Source organism: Sorghum bicolor, chromosome 1, assembly GCF_000003195.3.
Source record: "Sorghum bicolor cultivar BTx623 chromosome 1, Sorghum_bicolor_NCBIv3, whole genome shotgun sequence".
Taxonomy (NCBI): Eukaryota; Viridiplantae; Streptophyta; class Magnoliopsida; order Poales; family Poaceae; genus Sorghum; species Sorghum bicolor.
In genome coordinates, this window is record NC_012870.2 from 66,930,145 (window position 1) to 66,957,015 (window position 26,871).

Here is a 26,871-nt window from a genome sequence, read left to right on the forward strand (position 1 = left end):
CAGGCGCCTCCTGCTCCAGGTGGGGGGTCTACACACTGATGCAGTGCACCGGCCCGGCCCGGCTGCAAGCGTGCCAGGCCGTTCTGGGAGTAGGCTCCTCCTGTCGTCAGCAGGCCAGCCACCGCTACTTGATGCCTCACACACATCGTTGCTCGCCCCGTCACACAGACACAGGAGTTCCATATGCCGTCTGGGGGAACCGAATGGAGCTTCTCACTACAGTCCCGGACGGTGTTTATCGTCTGGCCGAATGGAGTATCGTTCCATGATGACCGACCACTAATTTGATCAAGACACGCCGCCATTAGTCGCTTCGCTTGGGCAGATACACGCCAGGTCGCCAGCTTTGGTTGAAGGATCGAGATCAAACCAAACACATTTATAACTAGCTAGTGACCGGAGCAAAACTTCATTCGGCATCAAGATGGCACAAGTGTATGCATGTGTACATGCTGGTGCGAGGCCTTATTGTGCTTTACAAGCAGCCATGGCCGGTTCACGCACCAAGACGAATCACAGGTCCGTGCGTTTCACGTATACGGGCAATGCCGCCCCTAGTTCAGTTCCTTACTAAGGATCCAGTCTAAACATATCGTCGTCGTCCTCGCCGCCGCCGCCGATGCTCCCAAGCGATCCCACCACGAAGCCGAGGCTGTTCGGAGACGTCGGGAAGCTGGCGGTGCCTCTGCCGCCGCTCGCCACGCCACCAAGCACGACGCCACGGTCCGGCGCCGCCGCTGACGTCACGACCCCGGCGGAGCCGCCCACGACGGCGCCGATCAGCTGGTCCACCTGCATGAACGAGCCGGCCGACGAGCTGAACACGTCGTCGCTGGTGCACCACGACGTGGACAGCTGATCAGCAGCAGCGCTCCCGCCCATAGCCTGCAGGTACTGCGACGAAGAGGCGCCGGCGTTGCTGGCCGCGGCTGCTGCGTTTGCGTCGTTGCTGGTGCCGCTGGGGCCGAAGCTGATGAGGTTGTTGGCACGGTCGAGCTCGGCAAGGGCGCCGGCGGCGTGGTCGATGAGCGGGATCGTCGAGGGGTCCCGGCACGTGTGCTCGCCGTAGTAGGTAACGACGTACTTGGACGTGTCCGTCTCGCAGCGCTGGACCTGCCTCCTGGCGCTGCAGCCCTGGTCTGTCTTGTGCGTGCACCTGTAGTAGCTCCTGCAAAGCAAACACGTTCCGGTTCCGTGATCTCTGTTTGATGGCCTTTCGTTCGGCCATACCACTATATATATAACTGGAATTAATTACTGGACATATGAGCACGAAGTATGTAGTATGTACATATATACCTTGGATAGGGTGAGTCTTGAATCTCTTTCTGCCCATATTTCCGCCATACGTGGCCATCTTCCAGGTTAGCAGTGATCTTTTTGTCAGATGGACGCTGTGATCTGCCGAAATAATTAAGCATGGGCAGATCGAATTGGAACGAACGAGAAACAAGTCAAAAGATCAGCTGTACATGTATAAAAAGCTAGTAATTTAGAGTATGAAGAGGTGCTCACCTTCTGCTGGAGCTTTGTTTCCTCTTGTTCCCGCACGAGCTCCCCGACTGCGGCCGTGGCCTCGCACCGTCGTCCGACCCGGCGGCATCGCTTACATCCAACGCCGACATCGCGCTCGACAGCTTGGTCAGGACGCCGTCGATCTGCAGCTGCGCCCACGCCGCGCGCTGGTCGTCCAGCTGCAGCAGGAAGGCCCTGAGCCTCGCCGCGCCGTCGCGCGCCTGGATCAGATCGTTCACCGCCACGGCCGCCCTCGCCGCCGGCACGTCGCTGCCCGACGACGCCATCGATCGATCCAGCCTATAGGGCAGCGTTAGACCATGCTGTCGATCTAGAAACCCACAGTTGGTGAGCTGCTTTCGTGCGTGCGGGCTGTTGTTATACCTAGAGACACGTACTGCACACTAGCTCCTCTCTACGAGCGAGGTAGAAAGATGCGAGGAAATGACTTGTGGTGCCGGCTAATTGTGCGCTGTTGTTAATTTACCCCATGGTTAGTTATCTGGGGAGGGAAAAGGCGGTGTGGAAAGGTTGAAAAGAGTGAGGGGAGGAAGCTGCATGGAAGGAACTAAAGCATGGGAGTCACTGGAGCCCGGTGCCGGACTGCCGGTGGATTGGCCGCTGGCCGTCGCCGCTGGATACCCAGAGGAGGAAAGGATACCACCAGTCTACCGGACCGTTGGTGCAGGGGCACGGAGGAGCCGTCATCGCGATGACACAGGCAGCGTGAGATCACGCACACGCATGGACTTTGACCACAGGGTCACCGGGGCAATGCCTGGGCAATTTCTCCGATGACCGTCCATTGCGGGGTCCGACTGGAGACTTGACTGGTCTTCGGCTACCTGGGTGCATACACATGGATGATTGGGACAAGGAGACAGAGACCCACCAGCTTCATTTTAAACTGGAGCCACTAGCTGGTGCTGGCGTGTCTATCTTCTGGTCTCCATGTAGGATTGCGCAAGAAATGTTCCGAACCGGCTAGAAATGTGTATCTAGCCAATGCACGGGAATGTTTTGTTTGTTACATGAGTCAGAGCTAAGCAATGCCCACATCTCAGTTGATTAATCTAATGGAAAATTTTTGTCGGAATTTATGATGCTGTGTAAACAAATAGAGTATCGATATCAAACATAAGGCTCAAAAAATATAAGAAAGAAAAGAATATTCACAGATTTTACGATAATCTAATGGTCGATGATAAATAGAGTAACCATATCAAATACAATTAGTAAATAACTCAATTCAATTCATATCCAACAGACCAACACCATATTTTTATTTTTGACCCAAGTCAGCAGGAAAAATCTCAACCTATTTTTTTTATATTTTTATATTCTAGACCTATTTAAATTTGTTCCCACGAGGAGTTGAACCTAGGCTGTTAGAGCATCTCCAAAGGCCTCTCCAAATCAATTTTGCATTTGAGGTTATTTGCAAAGTCTCAAAACAAAATACAAAGCCTAAAAAGATGCCTATTCCAAGCCAAGTTATTAGAACCGGACCGGAAATCGAACCGGCGAGGCCGTCGGTTCAATGGTTCAATGGTCCAACCGTTAGGAACCGGTTGAACCGCCGGTTCGATTATTTTGAACCGGACAAATCGAACCGGCCACAAAATAATTGAACCGGTATATATATATGACTATATTTGTACAAGTATATGACAGTGTCATACATAGGAAGATTATGCAAGATTCAATAGAAATGCAGTTTTGGACAGAAATTATGAAGCCACAAACTAGTCCAGATTCCAGATTCCAGATTATTTATGTATCCACATTCCAGATTCGACAACTAGTACAGCACTATATTTGAAGTTCATGTTCAATATTTCTGGAAAATGTAAACTAAAAGGAATGAAAAAAAAAGTAACTGCAAGAAGGTGTAGGGAGCAGGGAGTGCTCACCAGGCGCCATGCTTCTCCTTGAACTTGAAGAACGGCAGGAGCACCGGGCGGAGTCTGGACTCTGGAGGAGCGGATGGAGAGTTGGAGACCCGCTCGCCGTGGACTGGCCTCTGCTCGACGCGGCTCCCCTCCCTGTCGTCGCACACCACCAGACTGGGCTCTGCCGCTCTGGTGGTCTGCCCTCTGGTCGTCTGGCGGAGCTCTGCTCGACGCGCGGGCACACCGCCGCTCCCGGCTCCCCTCGCCGCGTGCAGCGGCCGTGCACGACGCCGCGCCCCGCGCCCTGCGAAGCGAGTCGCCGAGGATGCGACTGCGATGCGAGCCACCGCCGCTCCCCTCCCCGCGACGCCCGCGTGCAGCCGTGCACGACGCGTCGACGCCGCGCCCCGCGCCCCCGCGCCCTACGAGTCGCCGAGCCGCTCCACGACTCCACCAGAGCCGCCGCCGGCGGCCGCCCCGCCTGAGCCTGAGCCCGTGAGCCGCCGCTGGGAGAGACTGAGAGAGAGGATAACGTGGGATTGGGGAACGAAAACTGAAAATTTTTCCCTCCCCAAGCCGCCCAGCGCCAAAGCCCAAAAGAAGACCTAAAAGGCAATTTCCACGAATACCCCTGAGTAGACTATATCGTTCTGAACATCCAGAGGGGTAATTTTGGAAAAACTCAAAACATCACCGGTTCGCATGAAACCGCCCGGTTCACTGGTTTGACCGGAAAACCGGCCGGTTCAACCGGTTTTCACCGGTTCGATTGCATTCCGATCTTCTAAGGTGAACCGGACCGGTGGAGGCTCCGGTTCGGTATTTTACCGGTCGAACCGCCGGTCCGGTCCGGTTCGAATAACTAGGATTCCAAGGGCCTTTGCAAAACTGACTTGACATACTCAATTTGGACCCGACAGCGTTTTTTTTCTTTGGCGCGCTGCTTTGCGTTTCGCGTGTCGTCGCCGCCGTCGTGTTTGACGCGAAAAAAAAGCGGCGCCCGTCTCCCGTTGTCACCGCCGAGCAGTTCTTCAGGTCGTCCCAGTCGTCCCAGGTCGATCCCCCGTTTCCCGTGCTCGGCGCCGCGAAGTTCATCAAGACGTCGAGTTCGCCGCCGGTTGTTGCCGTCTCGTCTCCCGTGGTTGTCGTCAAAAAGTTCATCAGTTCGTCCCAGGTCGCTGCTGCCTTGGACGGCTTCCAGATCGAAGTTGCTGCTGGTCACGATGCCGCCGCCGACTCCATCAAACAGGCTTGCACTGCAGCTCGCCAAGGTTTGTTCTGCGTGAATTCTTGTGTCCGTCCATTAATTTTTTGTACTTTGTTCAATGTTGTGAGGCGCGTAATTATTCTCAGCTGCGGCGGAAGAGGACTTCCAGATCACGTCTCCGGAGACAATTGGATGATGAGTCTTCAGAAGACGATGATTTTTTATGTGCACAGCTACTCGGATTTTGCATAAATTTTCTAGTAAAAAAACAAAGACATGCTGGTTCGGTCCTGGGCATGCTGTCATTCAACGCGATAGAGAAGGTGGCCACCAGAAGATGTATCAGGATTATTTGTAACTGAAACTAAAACTAAAACTAAAGATTGTAACACGCAAGGATCTTCTTCTTCATTGCGTTGTGCCACTTGAGCTGATCTTCGTCGAGTTTGCTCGTGTCTACTAGCATTATGTCTTTTTCTCCTTTAGCAACTTTGCTTCAGCGACTTTGATAAGCGCTTCTTCTCAAGCTCACGAGCAGCCTCCTCCTTTGCCAAGTTTCCTTCAGCGACTTTGGCTTCATTTTCCAGTCGTTTCTTCTCAAGCTCAAGAGCAGCCTTTTCTAACTCAAGAAATTCCTTCTCAACATTCTTGTCATCCTCCCTTGCCTTGTCTCTTTCTCTGTCACGTATCTCTTTCGTTTCCAACATCTTCTGCAAAACTACAAGAGAGGCGTCGTCCCGCATAGCTTGTTTTACCTGTTTCTGACCCAGTGGCCTCTTACGCTCTTTAGAACTTGGGGTTGCAACCTCTACCACTTCATCATTGTTGCTCAAGGGGTCATTGCTCTGCGTGGATTCCTTGGTAGTCTTCTGTTTTTTGTTCTTCTGATTTAGTTCAATCTGCAATGTCTTCCACTTGTCTTGATCCTTCAGAATGTGATAACAATGCATAAGAGTGAACTTTTGCTGCTTGTTCTCGTCGTCTTCTCCAACGTATGTCTCCAATGCTGCATTAATTTGCACATGTAAAATAATTTTAAATATTTATATATTCACATATGAACCAAAACTTGGAATACAAATGAAAGAACCAAACTACGAAAACTCACCATGTCCTGGATAGTCGATCCACTAGCGTTCCTACGCTCAATTTTCTCATAGCATGAACAAAACTTGTTCACCTCCCTCTGAATAGTCCCCCACCTATGCATAATAGAAGCCTCTGTCCTATCAATGGTAGATGTCTTTTTGTCCTTGTGATCGTTAAAGAATGCACGAATTCTACCCCAAAAAGTTGACCGAGGTTGATTCGCACCGACAATGGCATCTTTGCTAACTTGCAACCAAGCTGAGCATATGACTTTGTCCTCCTCTATGTCAAATTTCTTTTGCCTGTGGGAGGCACCCTTTTTAGCACAACGCACACCAAGAGAAGGAACTACAACTGTCTGTGATTGCATAGGATCAGCTTGAAATTCAGAAGAATCATTAGTACCACTGAACTCATCGTCCTGCGTCAGTGAAAAATTCAAGTCCAAATCCAAGCCCAATGCAACATCACTCGGATCAGCGTCTGATGTGAGTATGCCGGTATAGTATCCAACGTCCTCCATTACAAAGGAATCTGCTAATGGAAAGAACAACACATGTCACTAGATGAACAAAAATTTAACAAATTAGAAAATTAACATGTTCTTTACATAGGCATTCAGGTTTCTATTCAACATGAAAAATAAAACACAATCGGTGCCACGCCATCAATAGAGAAAGCATCAGATGAGCACCACATCGTAAGCAGTCCATCAATTCAAGGCATATGAAGGCCATATCAGATCAGCACCCTATCTACTGATCGGCCATATCAAGGCATCACATCACAACCATGTCAAGGCAATAAACCCTAGCAGAAAACCTCGATCTTGCCTGCTGTATGCCGTGGAGACCCCTGGAGCCGCGGCCACCTGGAGACCCCTGGAGCCGCGGCCGCTGGAGGCCTGCAGCCGCGTCCGCTGGCCTGGAGTAGCGCCGGCGATACGTCCAGATTGCATCCACGGAGTCAGGCGCGAGACATAGAGGCCAGGGGGTCGGCGGCCACGTAGTCGGGCGCGAGTCCGCGATATATTCCGCGTGTGCGAGGGGAGGACCGGACGACCGATTAGCGCGGGAGGGTATTTTGCCAAACCCAGAGTCCTCTGCATAAATGTCAAGTTGGGAGGAAGATTTGCAAAGTTTGCACAAATGCAAAACCATTGGAGTCCTCTTTTTGTGGTTTTTTTTGCAAATTATCAAATGCAAAACTGGCCCTTGGACATGCTCTTAGATGCTACCCAGATGCTCTACATACTAGGCTAGAGACCCTTTGGCCCAACACTATCTCTTCTCCAACTTGATCCCCCTAAGAGCTCGTTCGGTTAGCATAATCTAGTCCTAGGGACTATTCTAGGTTTACTTTCTTATACAAGTTAAAGCTAACGGACTAGGTGGATTTTTCCCCAGAGAGCCATTATGTAATATCCAAATGAGCCTAAAATCTACCACTTGTCCAACCTGATCCTGTAACCTCTTCAACTCCAACGGCCCAAATTGATCTTCGTGACCTCTTAATCAGAACATGCTGCCACCACAACACAACATCCTTCCTCCCTGCACTTGGTGCTGAGCTTGGTGAGACTCTTCCTTCACCCCCAGGTATTCTTTTATCCCTTCACCGTATCTGCGCTCTTGTAACATCTCCTCTGGCCTTGTTTGCCAAACCCTCTCACTCCAATTGTAGAGCTCGGTATTTTAAATTCAAGGAAACCTTGGATTAGGAACTTGATACATGTTGAAAACATTTTACATGTCATTTCATTTATTTTGTAGAATATAAATATTACTTTAGTTTAGTTTATAAACTACAGATCCAATGTAAATCTCAAAGCTAAAACTATACCAAATAGGCTATTATCTTCGATGGCTCCAGATGTTGGATCCCTCACCACCCCCTTCACTTCGCTCCCCTAGCCGGCGGTGTCCATACTATTTCCTCACCCGCCACCTTCGTTAGCCCCAGGTTGACTTGCCAACGTGGTCATTCCCTCTAAGCCACTAACTTGGAGATAAAACCCTTTCATCAATCATGGTGTGAATAGGCAAATAAAGTTTTGACGACCAAATCTAGTTTTAGTGTTGGAACATTTTTTTATACTATTAAGAGCAATTTCTACCAAGTTCTCTTCATCCCTATAAAACTATAACTTAAAGGGAAACAACAATATTTTCTTGCTTTATCATACTCCTATATAGCCCCTTTTTTTGTCCACCTCCTTTGTGCTTTGTGCATGAGGTTGCCACCTGGCACCCATGGTTGACTAGTGCACGTGGCCCAGTTTTAAATTTAGGAGACCATATAAGATTCAGGAAAATAGTGGTTTCATATTTTTTAGAGTGAAAACAAATTTTCTAATATTAAATTAAATATTTTTTATGCATATTTATTTTAACAAATATTTAGGTAAATTTTTGGAAAAAACATTTCTATATTTTTTCTATAAATAAAGTCTAACGGATCTTCGTGAACTATCATGAATGCCCGATATACCTTCCTCGAAACCGATGTTGCACCATGTCATCCAAAGTCACTTTTAAACTGTTCAAAAAGAGGTAAATTGGATGTTTTCAAGAGTTGAAGAATCTAAGATCTTTTTTTTATTAAGGAAGGTAAATCAAACTCAATTACCAAATAATTATTTTTCAAAGAAAAGTAAATACCACACAACCCCATGTAGTTACGATGTTAATCAGTTGGGTTCCAAATGCGATAGTTGTAAGTGGAAATGTGTTAAATAGTAATTTAGCTCATTTAGTCATGTTTAAATCAATTCTATTTGGACCATTTAGACGATTTAAATGGGTTTAAACTGTCCAACCGTTTAAGGGAGGCCAGATGAGCTTTATTTTTTTTTTAAAAAAAATATAAGATAAACAAAAGATGGGTGGCCGAAACGCGTGCACATGTTGAGCCGAAACTGGTCCATCAAGCGACGGAGGTCGAAGCTTGGCCCACACAGCCCATGCTGAAGTGTTGCACATGTTGAGCCGGTCGGAAGACCAGACGGTGACACTGTGGAATGCAGATCGTTCAGGTAATTAACTAATTCGGTTACTTAGAAACTCGACACTGATCAGTTTTTGACAAAACTTGGAACCCAGGTTTTTTGGTTTCAGGTAATTTGGTTCGATTTCAGTTTTAACCGAAAGGAACTAAAAATTTCAGAGGATGAAAAAAATAGCTGATTTAAATGTAAATTTCAGCAGCATTTTCTCTCATTTTTATGCAACCAACAGGACAATTTAAAGAGCAATGAAAAATGAAAACAGTAGCACACATATATGTCATAGTTCTCTCAGTACACATTTCCTATAGGCTGCATAATTATTTTAGGTTATTTCGGTTAACCGAGGCCTGGAACCGAAATAACCGTTCTGACAAGCCGCCACAGTGCCACTAGTTCACTGCCAACTAACAAAAGATGTTCCAGAGACCCCGACACCACTGATCCTAAATGCTTAACTAGTCTTAATTTAGACATGGTACAGTAATTGCGGAAACAGAAACAGAGTAATTGCAGAAACATAGTAATTTCAATGATAGCTAAAATCTAAGTGTACAGTTTAGATTTTAAAGAGACTCCATTTAAGATATCTTGAGACACACTGCTGCAAAGCATACATAGTCGTCTGATTTAGCAAAATTTACTGAGTACATACATCATTACATAGGCAAATCATTAGCACTAGTGGAAAAGGAAGCCGCCGATCAGCATCGGATATCAGCAGTGATCAGAATTCAGAAACTCCGGCTTTCAAGTTATTGTGCTAGACGGCAACCTCCGGTCTGCTTCTGCATCTCCTCTTGAAACCACCCTCCGAGTGTCTCTGATACTCCCCATCGGCCGTCCTCTTCCTCCCCTGCCATCCCCATCCATCGTGGAAGCCGCCCGGTACCGGAGCATTCATGTAGCCGCCACCGTAAGGCATCCCGTAGTACGTGTACGGATCACATGCCCACGGCGTCGCACCGAACAGAGGATCGTAGCATGCCGGGCCGCCGTAGCCGTACTGCTCGTGGTAGCCAGTGCGCGCAGCGATTCCTTGCGGATCCGCCGTAGTCTGCTTCGTTCTTGCTGGCTCACGCGCCGCCGCCGGAGCCGGAGCCGGAGCTGCCGCGCTCTTCGACATCGATGATGATGATGCGTTCCCGTCGCTTAAACAAAGCACCAGCTAACTGATCACGGAAGGCATTCATGTTGATATCTTCAATAAGAGGTTCATCCTCTGGCCATGTTGATGCAGAAGAACTAGGCATTGGGTTATAATTTTCATCCGCATCACAAGCATCAAATTCCCTATCTGCAATTCTGCTCTCTCGAATAAAATTATGAAGAGCCATACAAGCAACAATAATTCTAGTTTGCTTGTTCTCTGGAAATCTTGGCATGTTCAACAAAATCCTAAATTTCATCTTCAACACTCCAAAAGATCGCTCTATGACATTCCTAACTTTGGCATGTGCATGGTTGAATGTTTCTTTCATACCTTGTGGCGGCGGGCCATTTTGCCATTGTTGTACATGGTACCTTGTACATCTGTATGGTGAAAGGTAGCCCGGTCGGTTTGGGTACCCTGCATCAACCACATAATACTTCCCTACATATTTTGAAAGGCACACAATGAGAGTTTGATGAACAAGTCTAATTGGATTTAAGTTGTTGTAAGACAGTTCAAGTAGCAAACCTGGTGGTGGATGTGGAAATTTGTGCTGATGAGTAGTTATGGCATCTTTAAAAACTCTCATGTCATGTGCTGAACCAGGCCATCCCGACAACACAAAGGTAAATCTCATATTGAAATCACAAACAGCAAGCACATTCTGACTGGTTTCATTGTGCCTGTTCAAGTATGGTATCCTCTTACTCTTATCCACCACAACCTTCACATGTGTCCCATCTATAGCTCCTATGCAGTCGTTGAAGTGTGGCCAGAATGCAGGATTTTCTAAGTTTGGGTGCACCTCTGAAAATGTTGGGTCATTGGGTACAATAATGTCATGTGCTAACCTTAGGAGACATGTCAAAACTCTGTTAAATGATCTGCTTACTGTCTCTGTAGACCTCCTAAAACGGTTATCAGCCTGTCTAACTGACTGTGGTGAACCAACAACCCATAAAAACATAGCAAGAGCCTCTACAGATGTCATTTTTGTAGTGGACTTCAACCCATATGAATGGACCAAAGTATTATGTAGCCTGTTAAATAAAGGTCTCTCAACCCTAAACATGTTGTAGCACTGGGTATCTCTAGCTAGTGTCTCCTGCACCCAATCCAAACCAGAGTCTCCAGTGACCCTCCTAGGTAGTTTCACAAAGTAGTTATCAGAGTACATACCCAGAATAGGAACCAACTGCACGATCAAATTCTGGGCCTGCACCAAATTGTTGCAGCACATGGATATAATCTCATCCTCACTTGTGCTACCTCCATCATCCTCTTCTTCCTCAATCATAGGGCCCTGATCTTGTTCCTATTTCAGCACATGTAGGAAATTGTCAACACATAGCATAAAACTTGAAGCAGTGCAAGCAAATGGACTTAATTTGCCACACATAATAATATGTTCAGCACATAATAATTTAAGACTTCACACACACACAATAGGTTCAGCACATAATAATTTAAGACCTCACACACACAATAGTTCAAGACCTCTCACACACATAATAGGTTCAGCACATAATAGTTGAAGACCTCTCACACACATAATAGTAACCCCACAGCTTCACACACACATTTCTTAAAGAACTACTCAACATCTCCTAAGCTCATATTGTTGTCCCTGCACCATTTCTTGAAGTAACCCAACCTAAGCTGAGGACTTAATTTGCCACAGAAGAACTGCCTTTGGTACTCTGATTCAAACAACTTGGACATAGCATATACAGAATCAACGGTTTGTTGAACGCCACACTCAAATGCTAGCTCCTGACACCTCTCGACAGAATATGCTGCCTTTTCATTTGCACGTTTCTGAATTTGAGTAGTGTTGACTGTGACAGAGTCTTTGAAGGTACTAGCTATGTCCTTCACAAACTTCACCATTGGGCTCTTGCTCTTCTTCACTGGACTGGTCAAAGTGCTTGAAGTGCTTAATGACCTCTTTCCCCTCTGGTTTCTCTGGCTGCTTCTACTTGTAGGTGTTGTTTGAAACTCCTCTTCCTCTTCTGCCCCTGCATCTTCCTCCTGATTCTGACCATAATCATCTCCAGGCGCAAAGGCTGTGCTTCCATCGACAGTGAACCCTCTGAATAATTCATCAAGCAAGTCCTCGTTTCCTGGAGGACCCCACTGCAACCTCTTTAGGTATGGTTTTTTCTGCATCATAGGTTTAAATCACAATGAGATCAGAAAACTAGTTAAGGAATAAGCTAGTGTCATATATAAATCATAAAGACAACAATTAAAAAACAGCAGGTGACACAGTCCCTTATATAATTTGCTCAGGTAGCTCAGGTTGTAAACTTGGTTCCTCAGGTTGCTTTGAGAAGGTGGATGGTGGGGACATATCCAAAAACTAGACATATCTGTATGTTTGGTAAACTCTTACATTTTTTACAAAGAAATTTGATGACAAAAGCAGTAATAATAGATGGCAGAAAGAACATTTGTTACTGACTCTTGCATGGGCCACGGCAATTCTAGATGCAGCAATATTCATTGAGGAATTCAGTTACAGTAATTAGAAGATCGATGCAGCCAGGAAACTTGCAAGTGACAGAACAGAAGTACACTATTTCTTTGGGGACCAATTCACTGTCCATGCCTATTCGTTGCATCTAACATGTCGGTCAATAATGCCTTGTTGGCCCCCAAACTCAAACAAGAACACTTCTTCAATGCTCAGTCCCTTATATATTTGCTTTCTATATACTTTCAGTTTGATGCTTGTCAAAATGAAATATATTAGGCTCAAAATTATCATTAAAAAATCAGTAAATAAAATGAATAGATATACTCAGCTAGTTGTGAATTTGGTCCTAGTAGGCTAATGTATAATTTTTAATGGTTACATGGTATATATATGGCTTTCAAGCATAGAATTACCTCTGTGTGTGTTGTCCAGAAATCAGACTCAGCATCAATTGTTCCATCTGGTTTCCTCCCCAACCCTGTGTGCGTTTGCAAGTACCGCCAGAATGAGTGGGTGTTCTTCAGGATGCCTATTTGGTTCTTCACCTGTAGACGAGTATAGAACAACCCTTTAAGTAAGCCGTCCATAACAGCTTGGTACCCTTCACCACTCATAACAGTACCATTATATGTTCCTGCTCTACGTTGGTCTATGCACAATTCTAGCAAGCAAGCATTATTTGCATCATTCCATTGGGCTCGATTGGCATGGCTCACCGAGGGAACGCCGGAGCTCCCTAACTCCTCCACATCATGCTCCATTTCTTCATCGATGTCGAAGGGTGCGCCAGAGGCAGGTGTCTGAGTCGGCGCTGCCCTCGGTGCCCTTGGTAGTCGGGGACGTGGTACGCGTTGGCTGCCACCGCCACGGGAGGTCGTGGTCGTGCGCTGCCCGCCGCTGCCACGTGGAGCCGTGGGGGTGCACTGCCGGCCGAGTACTGCGTCAGACGAGTTTGCGCGCTGACGAACGCGACTGTCTGCCCCCGATGACGACCCGCCAGAGAAGACGCCACCGTTTCCTCCACCACGACCGGTTGCCGCCGACGAGGACCCGCCGGGGAAGACACCACCGTTTCCTCCGCCGCGACTGGCTGCCGCCGACGAGGACCCACCAAAGTTCACTTGCCGAGCGTAGGGTGTTCCTGGGGTTGCCCATGCGTCTCCTACTCCAGCTCGCTGTGGTCGATTAGGAGGGAGGCCAGAGCCCATGGAGCGGCCAGAGAAGAGGTCGACGCCGTCGCCCTGGAGGACGGCTCCGTAGAGCCCTATCCCCGGGAACTCCTCCGCCGCCGGGACTTGCGAGTTGAGGTCGAGATCCGGCAGTTCGCTCAACGGGGGCTGCGAGCCCCACGCGTCGAAGCCATCTCCACGCGTCGAAGCCATCTCCTTGGACGCCGGATCTGCCTCCGCTTCTGGCTGGGAGGCGCCGGCGAGGCGGATCTGCCTCTGGATGGCTGCGCGGGGGCGGCGAGGCGGGCTTCACGGCGTGGGGGCGGGCGGTGACTCGGGCACGTCGGGCGAGGCGGGCTGCGCGGCGCAGGGGCGAGCTGGGACGCGGGCGCGGCGCGGGGGCGAGCTGGGACGCGGGCGCGGCGCGGAGGCGGCCTGGGACGCGAGCGCGGCGCGGAGGCGGCCTGGGACGCGGGTGCCGGGCGGAGGCGGCGGGTGCGGGGCGGATGCAGCCTGGGACGCGGGTGGCGAGTGGGGATCTCCTGCGGCCTTGCCTGTGGGTCCCACCTGAAATATCTCCAAATAACCCAAATAAGCACCTCTTTGGGGGATAGTTTTTGGGTATGGGTTAGATGCAAATAACCCAAATCTAACCCTCATGTTTGGATTCTTTAGGGCTATTTAAGCTCCAAATAGCTAAATCTAACTCTAACCTATGGATCCAAACAGGGCCCTAGTCGAACACGAAGAAGAGCTTAATCGGACTCAGAGGAATTGAGTACCTCCGCGTTTTATGAACCTCCGATTAGAAGGGAACACGGTTAGGAACGAGCGTGGCAGGGGCACGAGCACGAATACGATTAGGCCCTGTTCCTTTACGTGAGATGAGTGGGATTGAGGCCTCGTTAGTTAGATTCCCATGGATCCATAGGTGTAGATTAAGGTCCGGTTTGGCATAGCTCAATTTTACTAATAAAGCTATTTTAGAAAATAGTTTTATGAGCAACTTACTAGATGAAGCTAAGCTATTTTAAAAAAAAAATATTTAGTAAAATAGCTTCACCAACTACTTGTTGCATAGATGAGAGAGAGAAATCAGAGAGAGAGAGGGCTGCAATAAGCTACTTTTTGAGCTTCATCTCACTCATGTTTTTGTGAGAAGAGAAGAAAAACAGTTCCACCCATAAAACTGTTTTCAAAATAAGTGTTTGGTAAATAAAAACAGCTCACAACAACTCATAAAGCTGTTATGAGCTGTACCAAACAGGACATAAGGTAAAATACAATAACATTTAAACAAGGCCTCAAGGGGGTAGAGGGGGATTTTGATTTGTAGCCCTTACAAAAGAGCACAGTTAGTCATGCCGTACTTGCTCACGATCTCAACTATCACGACACCGTGGAGCCTTAGGGAGTGTTTGGTTGGGGTTGTTAAAGTTTAATATATACTATAGTATTTTTATTTTATTTGACAATTAGTGTCCAATCATAAGACAATAATGTTTTTAGTATCATAAGAGTCCTGATACACAAAATGAGGAACTCAAGAGTTAAGAATAAAAAACAAGCCAAATTCAAGTCACACATCCATCATCCATACATACACACACATAAATCGATTGATGCACCACTACTATATCGCCTAGTTGGTACCGTTGTGTTGTCGAACTACAGAAAGGACAAAGGCCAAGAATGAGAGAGGGCAGCCCGAGCAGAGGAGCGACGACCATAAGGGAAAGGAGCACTGCTAAGAAGGGAGGAGATGGCCGAAGCCAAAAGAAGAGAGATGAAAGCAACAAAGGAAGGAAGTGGCAAATGGAGAGGAGGCAATACATAGATGAGACAAGGAGAGTCGGAACTAGAAAAAGCATTATGAGGATGCATTTAGGGTTAGAATGAAGCGTTCCCATCACGCGCTGGCATGTAAACATTTTATGCTTGTTTGGGCACTACTGGTCGAAAGCTAGGTCCAAGCACGACATTGGCCATCGAACCCTGCATGTTTGGGTTGTGCTTAGTGGTAGTTGCTCAAACTAAAAAATGACAAAAGTGTACATGTATACTTGATTTTTTTATATATAGAACATTCAAAGTTAGTAGGCATAATACATTTATATACGCATGTAACCAAATCAAGTGTAAATGACAGGAAGGGAGATCGATGGGTGGGCGTAACTAGTGCTGCTCATCGGCAAAGGGCTCGAAAAAGGCCTGGGCACCTGCATAGACGACAACGATGGACACCAATTGTCGACGAGAGAGAGAGAGAGAGAGAGAAGCATGCACGCGAGGTGTAATGATGAGAAAAAGAAAATGCATGAGAGACTAGAGTCTGTGTAGGGAGGTTAGATAGATTTGTTAATAGAAATGATGCAACAACAACAACAAAATCTTTTAAAACATAAGATCTAAAGCATGCTTGGTTCTCAATCTTGAAATGTAATGAGCCATACATTAATAATAACTTTTCAATTTACATCATCCAATATTAAACTATCCTGCTTAGCATAATCGACAAGACAATGGCGTCCAAATATGCGTCCAACCCTGTTTGCTATGACCTGTACTGTCTCACTGTACTGAGTCATGCAGTCGATTGGTATAGTAGAACACCACATGCTACCATTTCATGTCTCTAGCAAAGCTATAAAATAAATGGGAAAAAGCTTTCATGATGATCAAAAATAGTTTACATTTTCTAAATTCTAATTAAATAAACCCAACGAGCAAACGATCATTTGTTACTTGCAATCATTATCTTTTAAACTCAAATAAGTCTGTTCTCTCACCTTTCAATGTAGTGCCACCATCCGCTTCAATTTCACATGTTCAAAGAAAGAGAATTGCTAAATCTCATGTGCCTGAAATTTAGGATATGTTTAGACAATGAACGTGAGCAATCAGTTGAGAAATCAACGCTGCATATTAGATCGCCTAGCCACATCATTGTTCATCTTCCTCCTCAGGCCATTCACGTTGCTCGCCCAACCTCGTCGCCGTCACTGGCTACTTCCCCCGCAGTGGCACGGTATGGTCCTTACCACATTCGCGATAGCCTGAGAGAGAGGTTGTCGCTGTTGTCGTCTTCGTCGCCAGTGGGGCATAGACAACATGGGTGCGAGGTAATGGCTTGGTGGGGGTAGTGCGGGTGCGGGCGCCACCTAGATCTTAGGTGACTGACATATAGGAAATGTATCAAAGAAAACCTATAAACTCTACCAACAGAAGTAACATGCACAAGATGTATTATTACATTATGTAGTGAACTTTATAAAAACCTCACCTAAATATAATCAGGTTAAATGAACTACAAAACAAAAATAAGTGTTGGTGTTTGATATCTACCATTATGTTATGGGTTACCTAGAACAGTATAGTGGGCCCTAACAAAAGCCGAACACATGGTGAACCCCGAAGGCAATAATTTAGAGCCTATTCGTTTGATTTTATCTACCGAATCTGCTAATCATTTAACAATATTTTTTTATAATAAATTGGTGAATCGTACTTTCAGTCATGGTTTTTCTACCAAACGAACGTGCTCTTAGTCGTCATTAGCTGCATCAGTGTACAGTACACTGTGTACTAAAATGTGATGCTGATTATTCCTAAATCGAGGCCATGTTCACAACTAGTGCGAGGCGCGCGCCATCGCGCGCAAAGGAAAGCTTTCGAAGCTTGAGAAAATATGTAACATGTAGACTCCAATATAAGCAATAATGTAGGTCGATATATATTGAGGATTTGTATATTACAAGCATTGATCTGTACATAGAAGACAACAAACATATGTAGGGTTCTTTAGTAGTATGCTCTGCTTGCGTGGGTTTTTGAAGCCGTTGAGGCTTTAAGTGTTGCAGGAATAATGTTTAGAACCTCATAGCTATCCTTGGCTGAGTCAAGTTAGAAGAAGCACACGAGGAACCCCGTGGAGTATACATATCATCGATATTCTCATTGTAATTCAGAACTCTCCTTGGAGTAGCTGATTTTATAACTCTCAGGTTCTCAACTTCAAGGGAATCAGGCCCTTTGTCTTCCGTGGCACGTGCAAAGTCACGTTGCTCCCAAGTTAGCCATTGTTTTCTTTTAGGGTGCTTATCATCAGAACTGGGGTGAAGCCTGAAGAAATTCTCGTTGGGCTTGTCATCATAGTGGACTGAAGTGGCACTGACCTTTTTTATGTCAACACTTGGCTTTGCTACCAGGGAACAATATAGACCTCAACACATCTGCATTTGGAATAAAAGAAGAATAGAAGAATAAAATAAAGAGAAAGGAGCAATTAAAAAAATTTGAGAAATAGGCCAATCTAGCTATTAGCTATGTCCGGTGACAAAGAAAATAAGAAAATAAGGCAACTCATAAACCCTCAAATAAAATGATAGTTCTTTCTACATACTAAACCAGGATTTATAGCTAATCTAAGAGTGAACTAATAATGGTAGAAACAATAGTACAAAGTAAATAGTACCATAGTACTGTGCAATCAGAGAAAAGTATTGCATTGAAGTTTGTAGCATGGATGTTAATGGTTAAAAAAATGGAGATTTCAATCAGGCAATTGCCTAAGTGTTCAGGATCAGGGAGCAATAACCACAAAAGTAAACAATAATTTCTCCATGGATCCTAAACTATATTCATTTCAAGAATTATCTATCCATTTATATGTAATTAAATAAGGATATGTCATCCCATTAACATATTGATGGTTGTCATTTCTGTCTGAGCCACATACACTTTCAGTGTTTCAGAAACCAAATGGATCTTCTACTTTTGATCTGTATGTCATATGTGAAATATTGTTTGAAAAAAGACGTAGGTCTATTTACCATGGCATGTTCGTATGCATGTAATACTTACTTCCAGCCTGCACATTGTCATAATGAGGCTGTTTTGCTTTTTCTCAATGTTCTGCCCAGCTTTGGTTATGTGGGTTTCTTCACTGGTTTTTTTCCTGCACATCATACAGTACATGTTTAGGTATCTTTAGAGCTGTTAGGTATTAACTATGGTCAGAATTTCCCCACATAGAAAATAACCAAAAATCAGATGGTCTATCATCTGCAATTTAGGCAGGCTTTGGTTAGCCTTTCTCGAACTAATGAGGCAGAAATTTATTAACTATATATAGTTAATAAATTGCATAGATCTATGCTGGAAATGTGATCAGAGGATCGTAAAAAATTGAAAGCAAAAAATTGCTAAGAACTGCATACGTTTGCCTTGTTCTCACTTTCAGTTAGTTTGATTATAATTATGGCAGGAACAAACCATGATATAGTTGGTGCATGAAATCCAGGAGGCCAAATATAATAAGATGTGGATGTGTGGGGGAAAAAGATAATTAAACCGCACACAATGAATAGATTAAGTGTCACACTAACGTAACAATTGAGTTTGGGAAGTAGTGGAGACCGTTCTAGAAACATAATATACAACTGCAGGGCCTATATAAATAAGAGGAAACGGCGAGATAAATAGCACTAATTCCTAGTGACATTTGTATGTGCAAACGAATATGTTTTTAGGGGTTTAGTTAATAAGCCTTTAGTAGATAGAATCTTAAAAAATTTAGTTAATACACCTTGGGAAACATGTTAAGATTATGGTGCGAAGGTAATGACATATCCCTCCCTGATGTGGTTGTTTATCTCTTGCTGCAAACAGGGAACATCCTATTAGGAAAGTAACCAAAAGTTAAAGTCATAAATCAATGAACTAATGCTATAAGAAAGTTGTGGTGCACCTTCATCACCATTGTGTGTCATCTGCTGGTAACGAAACAAGCAGAGGATCTGGTGCTGGAAGGAGCATTTGGTCAGTTGGGTCCCTTATGGATTCATGCACATCTGCTGATAAGGAAACAAGCAAAGGATCTGGTGCTGGAAGGAGCATTTGGTCAAATGGGTTTCTTATCGATTCATGCACAAAAGAAATAATCATAAGACAACTGAGTACTACTAAAGCACATACATAAAAGAAGGGCAGTAAATTTGAAACATAAATGACCTGCAACAAAAGTTGAGATCAAAGTCTATCATTCCAAGAATTAAATCTATCAGGTTGCCATGTATGAAGTATATATTATATATGAAGAATCAATTGGCTGAGTATAGGAACAATATTTGTTCAATGAATTGCAGTACTTGTTCAATGAATTGGAATGAGACATGTATTTTGCCCCTGATAGCATGATGTTTTGTGATAATCATAACAATATCATAGATTGGGAGAAATAAATACAAAGGAATAGAAAATGATAGTACTTACCAAAGCACAAGGCAACTGCATAATAACGGGGATCCATTTGATGACAGGATGTGCTACTTGGCTAGTAAATCGAGAGGATAAAAGGAATTAGGTACAATAATGGATAAGTAACACAACCTTGCTAAGGAAAGGAGTAAGTGTGAGCATTTGAGATACTAATATACAAACAGAGGGGACAAAATAGTACTCACCAGAAAACCCACGCTTACTGGAAAAGCTTGTCTGCCCACCGCTATGACTGCAAGTAGTTACTGATTGACTTTGAAATACAATGTGTAGAGTAATTAGCCTTAGATGACTTTAGGAAGAGACTTGTATATTAAACCAATATCTTTATTGAATCCTTGCTGAAGCTAAATCAGTATAAATTTGGTTCTTTAACAATTTCAGGGGCAAATCTTGGTTAGCCCCAAATACAATCAGACCTAACACACACTCAAATCTCGCTTTGTTTACAAAAAGAACTCAGTTAGCTGTACAGTACTAACTACTAAACTTTAGCCTGACAAAATAAAATAAGGTCACAGTGGAGTAATTGTGGTTCTAACTTTCTGAAAGTCCGCATGGAGGTAACTTCAACTCCTATCTTCTAAAAAAAACTTCAACTCCTAAGACTCAAAGTTTTCGGGGGTGGCCCGGTGTGCTGCTTGCCCATTGCCTGAACTTCTTTGAAGTCCTCCTCATGCAACACTATATTAGCCGTTAAAATAAATTCAGTCGCACAAGAGATAATATACACAAGATCCAAACTAATGTATCCATGGTTCTAACCAAATCAGTGTGTAAGAAAAAGTGAAAGTTGTCAATAAACGTTCACTTATTCACCTGCAGGTATCCAATCCAACACAAAAGTATGGAAGCAAAAGGATTACCCTGCAGGCCATCCACCGTGGCACCGTTGACAGCCGCCGTGATTCGAGAGCACAAGCACCGGAGGAGATCCGCTGCCTGCTGCTGCGCACGTCCATGAGGGAGAGGGGATCTGGGGAGTAGCCATGGTATGAAATAGGAGAAGAAGAGGGTGACATACCGGCAGATGCAACCACGGAGCTGAGCCGCCGCCGCCGTCGAGGACGACGCGTCTAGGGTTTCGTGGAGCCCACGCGGATCGACGGGAGGACACAACACTGAGGGGAAGCCGCGCCGACGGCCACTGCCGTAGCCCGTTCGCGGCGCTCCATGGTCGGGGATGACCACTGTGGGGGCGGACATGCGCCGCACGGGGAGGCCGTTGTCGCTGCCGCCCGCGTCGGGGAGAGAGGGAGAGGGAGCGAGGGAAGAGGGAGCAGAGGATGGGGGAGAGAGGGAGAGGGAGCGGAGGATGAGGAGGAGGGTCGCCGCCGCGCCGAGGGACGGCACCGACGGGTGCTGCCTGCGCCGTCGCGCTGTCCGCTTCTGGAGAGGTCGGGCTTCTCGACGGGAAGAAGGGAGAGAGAGAGAGAAAGATATTTTTTTTTAGTGTACACTGTATATAACCGGAAATTGATTCTAGAGCGTTGATTGCTGGATCCGATGGTCAAAAAGATTTCGGACGACGTGGCCACCCTGGTCGCACGGGAAGCTCCCGCTGAATGTAGTTGTAAATTGTCCTGTTTTTTTTAATGGATGTACACGCCGCACTATGTAGAATTTCTCAGTCCTTGGACGGATCAGTGAGCTCGCTATCCTTAACGGACAACACAAGCGATGTTGATGCCACCAACCTTAACCGATCCTCCACCGGCTGCCCCCTCTCTGCTAGTGCCAGCAAGACGAGCCCTCGAACCTTCCAGTTCCACTCCATCCATCGCCGCCCTCCCCCTGAGCACCCGAAACAAGAGCAGCGGCAGCCGCCAACTAGCAGAGACGACGGCTACGGCGGCGCCCGCGCCCGCGCCCGCGCGCGCCCTCCCGACGATGCGGCGAGCCACACTCCCGCTCGCGCTTGGGCTCTCCATCGTCGCCCTCTTCGCGGCCAGGGGCGCCGATGCCTCAATCCACGAGTACGCCGCCGGCGGCTTCGCGCCGCGGGCCAACTCCTTCTTCTTCCACGGCGGGAGCGAGGGGCTCTACGCGTCCGACCCCTCATCCAACTCCTCCGCGTCCTTCATCAGGTACGCGCTCCGCGCCCGCCACCGCATCCGCCCGGTCCTCACTCCCCCTCGCCTCGCCTTTCCCCGCGCCCCTAGGGTTTTGCGGATCGCGTACGCATCGAGGGGGGTGCTGGTGGGCAGGATCAGATGAGACTGTTGAATGCGGCACATTTCGTTGATCTCGGCCGAGCTAGTTCTGGGGCAATGGTGCGTGCGACAAGTAGTTTAAGAGGGTTTGGTTGGGACGGCAGGAACTTCTGCCGACAAGTTGCGTTCTTCGTGGTTGCGTCTTGAGTGTTTGCCCCGAATTTTAGGGCTCCGGCTGTTTCTTTTGGTATTATGTGTTGGATCAAGTGGAATTTCTTGCAGTTTTGTGCTCAGGTAGACTGATCTATTGACTTAGTTGGAAACAGCTGCTAAAAGGTAGTTATTGTTTTATGTGAGTCGTGATCTAGTGTATGTCGCAGTCAGTTTGACTGCCTTAGTTCAGCTCTAGTTTTGTTTGCCTGAAATGTGACGAAACTGGGTTTACAGTAGGTCCTAAAAGTTGATTATTTCCTTTTAGTCGCTTGTGATCCACTATGTTGCAGTGATCTAGTGTGTGTCACAGTGCGTTTGACCACCTTGCATAGTTCAGTTTCTTTGTTTTGGCTGCCATGTTATGACTTATGGGGCTGCAATCGGGGAGCATTAGTGCATCTTTGCAGCAAGCCTCCCATAAGGGGATACAAACAATCACTGTTTGGATGGTGTGTATCCTCTATGTATCAAGTCCTAGTATGATTGTCATGATCTGATGCCATTAACATGTGAAAGACAGTAAAGTTAGCTTAGGTTCTGTATCATGGCACATGCTGTGCCACTGTTATTACTGTGCAGAGCAGTGGAGTATTGGACATTAGGTCAACTGTTTTGGAGCATCCATTTCATTAAGCATTTTGTTCACAAACAATTTCATGGTAAACAGCATGGTTTAACAACAAAGTATCGTGACAATAAGAATGACATGGTTAGATGTCTTTCAAATCTTTACTCTTCTGTGATCTAATGGACTAATCTTTCAGATTTGACACCGTTGTTTTTCGTCGCACCCTGGAGTCAGCATCTAGGCATGAGGAGATGCAGCAAAAGACAGGATTGGTGGAGGCTATAATTGTTGAGATACAGGACAGGGACAAAATTGGAGGTTTATACCTGCACTCTGATGCAATATGCTGCACGCCTGAGCTTGATAAGGAGAAATCTTGTAGAGTAGGTGAGGTGATCATACGTCCAAATCCTGAGAACCCTGACTGGCCTAAGAGGATCCAGACATTCTTTGATGGTAAAAATGAAGAAACCACTATGGTAACTCAATTTGTATCGATAAACAAAACAGGGATGTATTACCTCTATTTTATGTTCTGTGATCCTCAACTTAAGGGATTGAAGATTACAGGAAGAACTGTTTGGAGAAATCCACAGGGTTATCTCCCTGGTAAAATGGCTCCAATGATGACATTTTATGGTTTCATGTCACTTGCATATCTTGCCCTTGGACTTCTATGGTTCATTCAGTTCGTGCGATGCTGGAAGGACATTTTGCAGCTGCATTACCATATAACAGTTGTTATTGCTCTTGGCATGTGTGAAATGGCTTTCTGGTATTTTGAGTATGCTAACTTTAATTCAACTGGAACCAGACCTATGGGCATTACCTTGTGGGCAGTTACATTTACAGCTGTGAAGAAGACTGTTTCTCGGCTTCTTCTATTAGTAGTGTCGATGGGCTACGGTGTTGTTCTACCCACATTGGGTGGCATAACATCAAGAGTTGCTGCTCTTGGTTTCATCTATTTTGTTGCTTCAGAAGCTCTTGAACTTGTTGAAAATCTGGGAAATATCAATGACTTCTCTGGAAAGACAAGGCTATTCCTAGTGTTGCCTGTTGCCGTACTTGATGCTACCTTTATCATCTGGATATTCTCATCCCTCTCCAGAACTTTGGAGAAGCTGCAGGTAACCACTTTCTGGCCTTACTAGTCCCAGAATATGTTTCCTTTTATGTTTATCTAGGTTATGCACCATGTAGCCTGTTACTATGAAGTATGGCCATGTATAATTGACTCTAGCACTTCCAGTCTTTCTGAAAAATATCTAAATGGCTTCACAGTGCATTCGCTTACATATTTGCAATCCTTAGTTAGTTGCACGTCATATTAATCTCCGAGTACTGAAGTATGACTGTGCCTGTGATGTGTTTTATATTCTCACTGTTACAAAGTAGCCCTGGTTTTGTGCCTATATTTTAGCGAGATGACCCCTCCCCCCCCTCCCCTGTTACATACCCACTGCTCATCTGGTTTTAATTTTATTACAGCTGCGGAGAAGCATGGCAAAACTTGAATTGTATCGAAAGTTTACAAATTCTCTGGCTGTGTCAGTGCTTATCTCAATCGCTTGGATTGGCTATGAGGTATCTTTTATCAACTCCAAAGTTCATTTATGTGGTCCATGTAATGTAGATATCATATAGCCACTAGAAAGCAATTGCCTCATGGGAATGACCATAGGAGCAAGAGCCAAGTTCTATGTTGATTCCCCTCTTCTGTGGTGACCATAAATATAGGTTTGGACTTTGGAGATGTCCGTAGACACTTTATTTTAGCCATTGTGACCATAGATCTGCTTGATAAATGTTTGAGAAAAAAAAATCTAAAACAGTACCCTTTTTTTTTCTGTAATTCATATTGACTATGGTCTGGTTTGTTTTTTGTCTTGAATCAGCTATATTTCAATGCAACTGACCCGTTGAGTGAACTTTGGCAACGGGCTTGGATCATCCCCTCCTTTTGGAATGTTCTTTCCTATGCGCTCCTCGCCATCATATGCATCCTTTGGTCTCCATCTCGCAATCCAACAGGGTAAACTTTCGACTATGATTTCTATTTTTCTCATTGAGTTGGATTGTTTGTCAGCTCTGTTCGCTTGAGCTTATCTGCCAGCCATCCCTGTTCTTTTGGCTGATAAGCCATGGCTAGTACTGTTCGCTGATTTATTGTGAGAGGACACTGTTGAATAGCAGACATATTCGGCAGATAAGCTCAAGCTCAAGCGAACACCCAGTCAAGAAGGATTATTTGCTTACTGCAGATGGTTGTTTTTAGCAGCACAAGCATATATTCTGAAACAGATTTACAATCATATTCTTTATTTCTTTATGATATTCATAATGAACTTTGCTTAAAGCAACTTCTATGATCCTTAAGATCCATTTAATCTTCGTATATCTAGATTTCACGTTGATAATTAACCTCAGTTAAGCATGTCAATTAGAGTTTTTAGCTGTGTACTTCCCCGATTCCCAACTTAGGTTTTCACTGTTCCTGTCATGTACAGGTTTGCATATTCAGAGGATGCAGGTGAGGGAGCTGATGAGGAAGGGCTCTCTCTAGTAGGCAGTGCAGTGAAAGGAACTGGAGATATGGTAAACATGCATATCTTTCCTGAGGATAAACGTGCATGATAAGGTTTGACCTGAATTGCAGCTGTACTCCTGGCAGAATGCTATGGTATGTGCTCATTTTGTCAGGAAATGTACATATGAATGCATGCATTGATGGCATCTACTGCCCTACTAATATTGTCTAATGTCTTGTTAGCATGTTAGTGCATGGTGAACTTGATTAGTGAACTCTAGAAGTACTGGATATACATGGTCCAAACTGTCCTTTGACTTATGCTATCCCTAGGCTTCTTGTTGAGTGAGCTCAAAGCTTCACTCTAGATCTTAACTGACTTCTCCTTTCTTGAACCTTACCTCTTTATCTTTTAGTCAATCCTGTTCCTGTGGCACATATTTATTTATTGCACATTTGCACTCTTAATTTTACAGCAACGATCAGTAAAAGGCTTAAAACCATTTCCCTTCTACACACAAAAAACTATCATACTATTAGTCTTCTGTGTGCGCGCACACGCATTAGGGCAGTGCACCTTTTGACAGCCACAATTGCATTTAAGTGTCATTTCCCTCTGAATTTTTGTGTAATCTTTTTTTTGTATTTTGTTCTCATTGCAGTGAAGTACCTTTTTCCTCTGGATTCACGACTAGCTGACATCTTCTAAGCTTGCTTAAGATTCCAGATGTACAGGTGGTGACTTGTGTTGAACGATTTGACCAAGAGATTTTTACTTGTCCAGTTGTGGCTACTCAATACGAAAGGTCGGCACAATAAACTATCACTTTGAGAGCATAAGAGGGTTAGTCTTTGTAATCCTTGTGATGGTGATGTAACTCGTAGGAGGTTGAAATGTATCATTGCCAAAGCTGAAATGTATAAAAAATGTATCGTGGATCTAATGATATATTTGCGATTGGTTATGCACTTATCGTGTTGTTAGGCCCCGTTTATCCACCCAGCTAATTGTTAGCTGCAAAAAATTAGCTGGGTGTCAACTATCCTCTACGTCTTGAATAGTAAGCGGAAGCGTATTTGATCAGAGAAAGCAATGTGGCGATTAGCAAGTCAACCAATATGTAGCAATCTTTAGAGGACGATTGCTTTATGGTGTTGGGAGGTGATGTATCATGAGTTTATTTCATAAATTTTGGTGGAATCCACCATTCCTGATACATATACTAATTATTAGCTTGTGAGGAATGAGTGATAGACTTTTAGGATCATCTAGCAGTAGAATAGATCGAGATTCGAGTACAACAAATATAGCAAATAAACATAGGCAGTAGAACTGCAATTGTATGCACTAGATCTACTACAGATGGATAGAAAACAGAGAGGTTTAGGGGATTAGGATTAGACCGTCGAGGCGTCCATGGCGTCGGTGTTGAGGCAGTGGTGGCGCTTTCCGACGCTGCTGCACTGGCCGATCGGATGGCACTAGGGTTTGAGTCGAGTGGAGGCAGTGGCGTACTGTGGCAAACTTTCTATCACCGTGCTTGCGGCCCCCACCCCTATACTTATAGTGCAGCGCGCCAGGGGCCCACCACTCCAATGGGTGGTTGAGCGCCCCCGATC

The 26,871-nt window shown here is 45.4% G+C and overlaps 3 protein-coding genes across 3 annotated transcripts; 1 reads left to right on the forward strand and 2 right to left on the reverse strand.

Annotated features, from left to right (window-relative positions):
• On the reverse strand, positions 387-2,136 carry LOC8082339 (probable WRKY transcription factor 70). Its single transcript, XM_002467862.2, has 4 exons — positions 1,900-2,136; positions 1,516-1,815; positions 1,300-1,401; positions 387-1,168 (listed from the first exon to the last, which is right to left on the reverse strand). Exons 2-4 carry the CDS (start codon positions 1,800-1,802, stop codon positions 571-573), a joined length of 987 nt encoding a protein of 328 aa, XP_002467907.1. The 5' UTR covers positions 1,803-1,815; positions 1,900-2,136; the 3' UTR covers positions 387-570.
• On the reverse strand, positions 11,220-13,249 carry LOC8082341. Its single transcript, XM_021451590.1, has 3 exons — positions 13,056-13,249; positions 12,753-12,884; positions 11,220-12,023 (listed from the first exon to the last, which is right to left on the reverse strand). Exons 1-3 carry the CDS (start codon positions 13,098-13,100, stop codon positions 11,454-11,456), a joined length of 747 nt encoding a protein of 248 aa, XP_021307265.1. The 5' UTR covers positions 13,101-13,249; the 3' UTR covers positions 11,220-11,453.
• On the forward strand, positions 21,441-26,222 carry LOC8082342 (uncharacterized membrane protein YHL071W). Its single transcript, XM_002465266.2, has 6 exons — positions 21,441-21,874; positions 22,918-23,851; positions 24,213-24,308; positions 24,620-24,756; positions 25,232-25,404; positions 25,914-26,222. Exons 1-5 carry the CDS (start codon positions 21,468-21,470, stop codon positions 25,356-25,358), a joined length of 1,701 nt encoding a protein of 566 aa, XP_002465311.2. The 5' UTR covers positions 21,441-21,467; the 3' UTR covers positions 25,359-25,404; positions 25,914-26,222.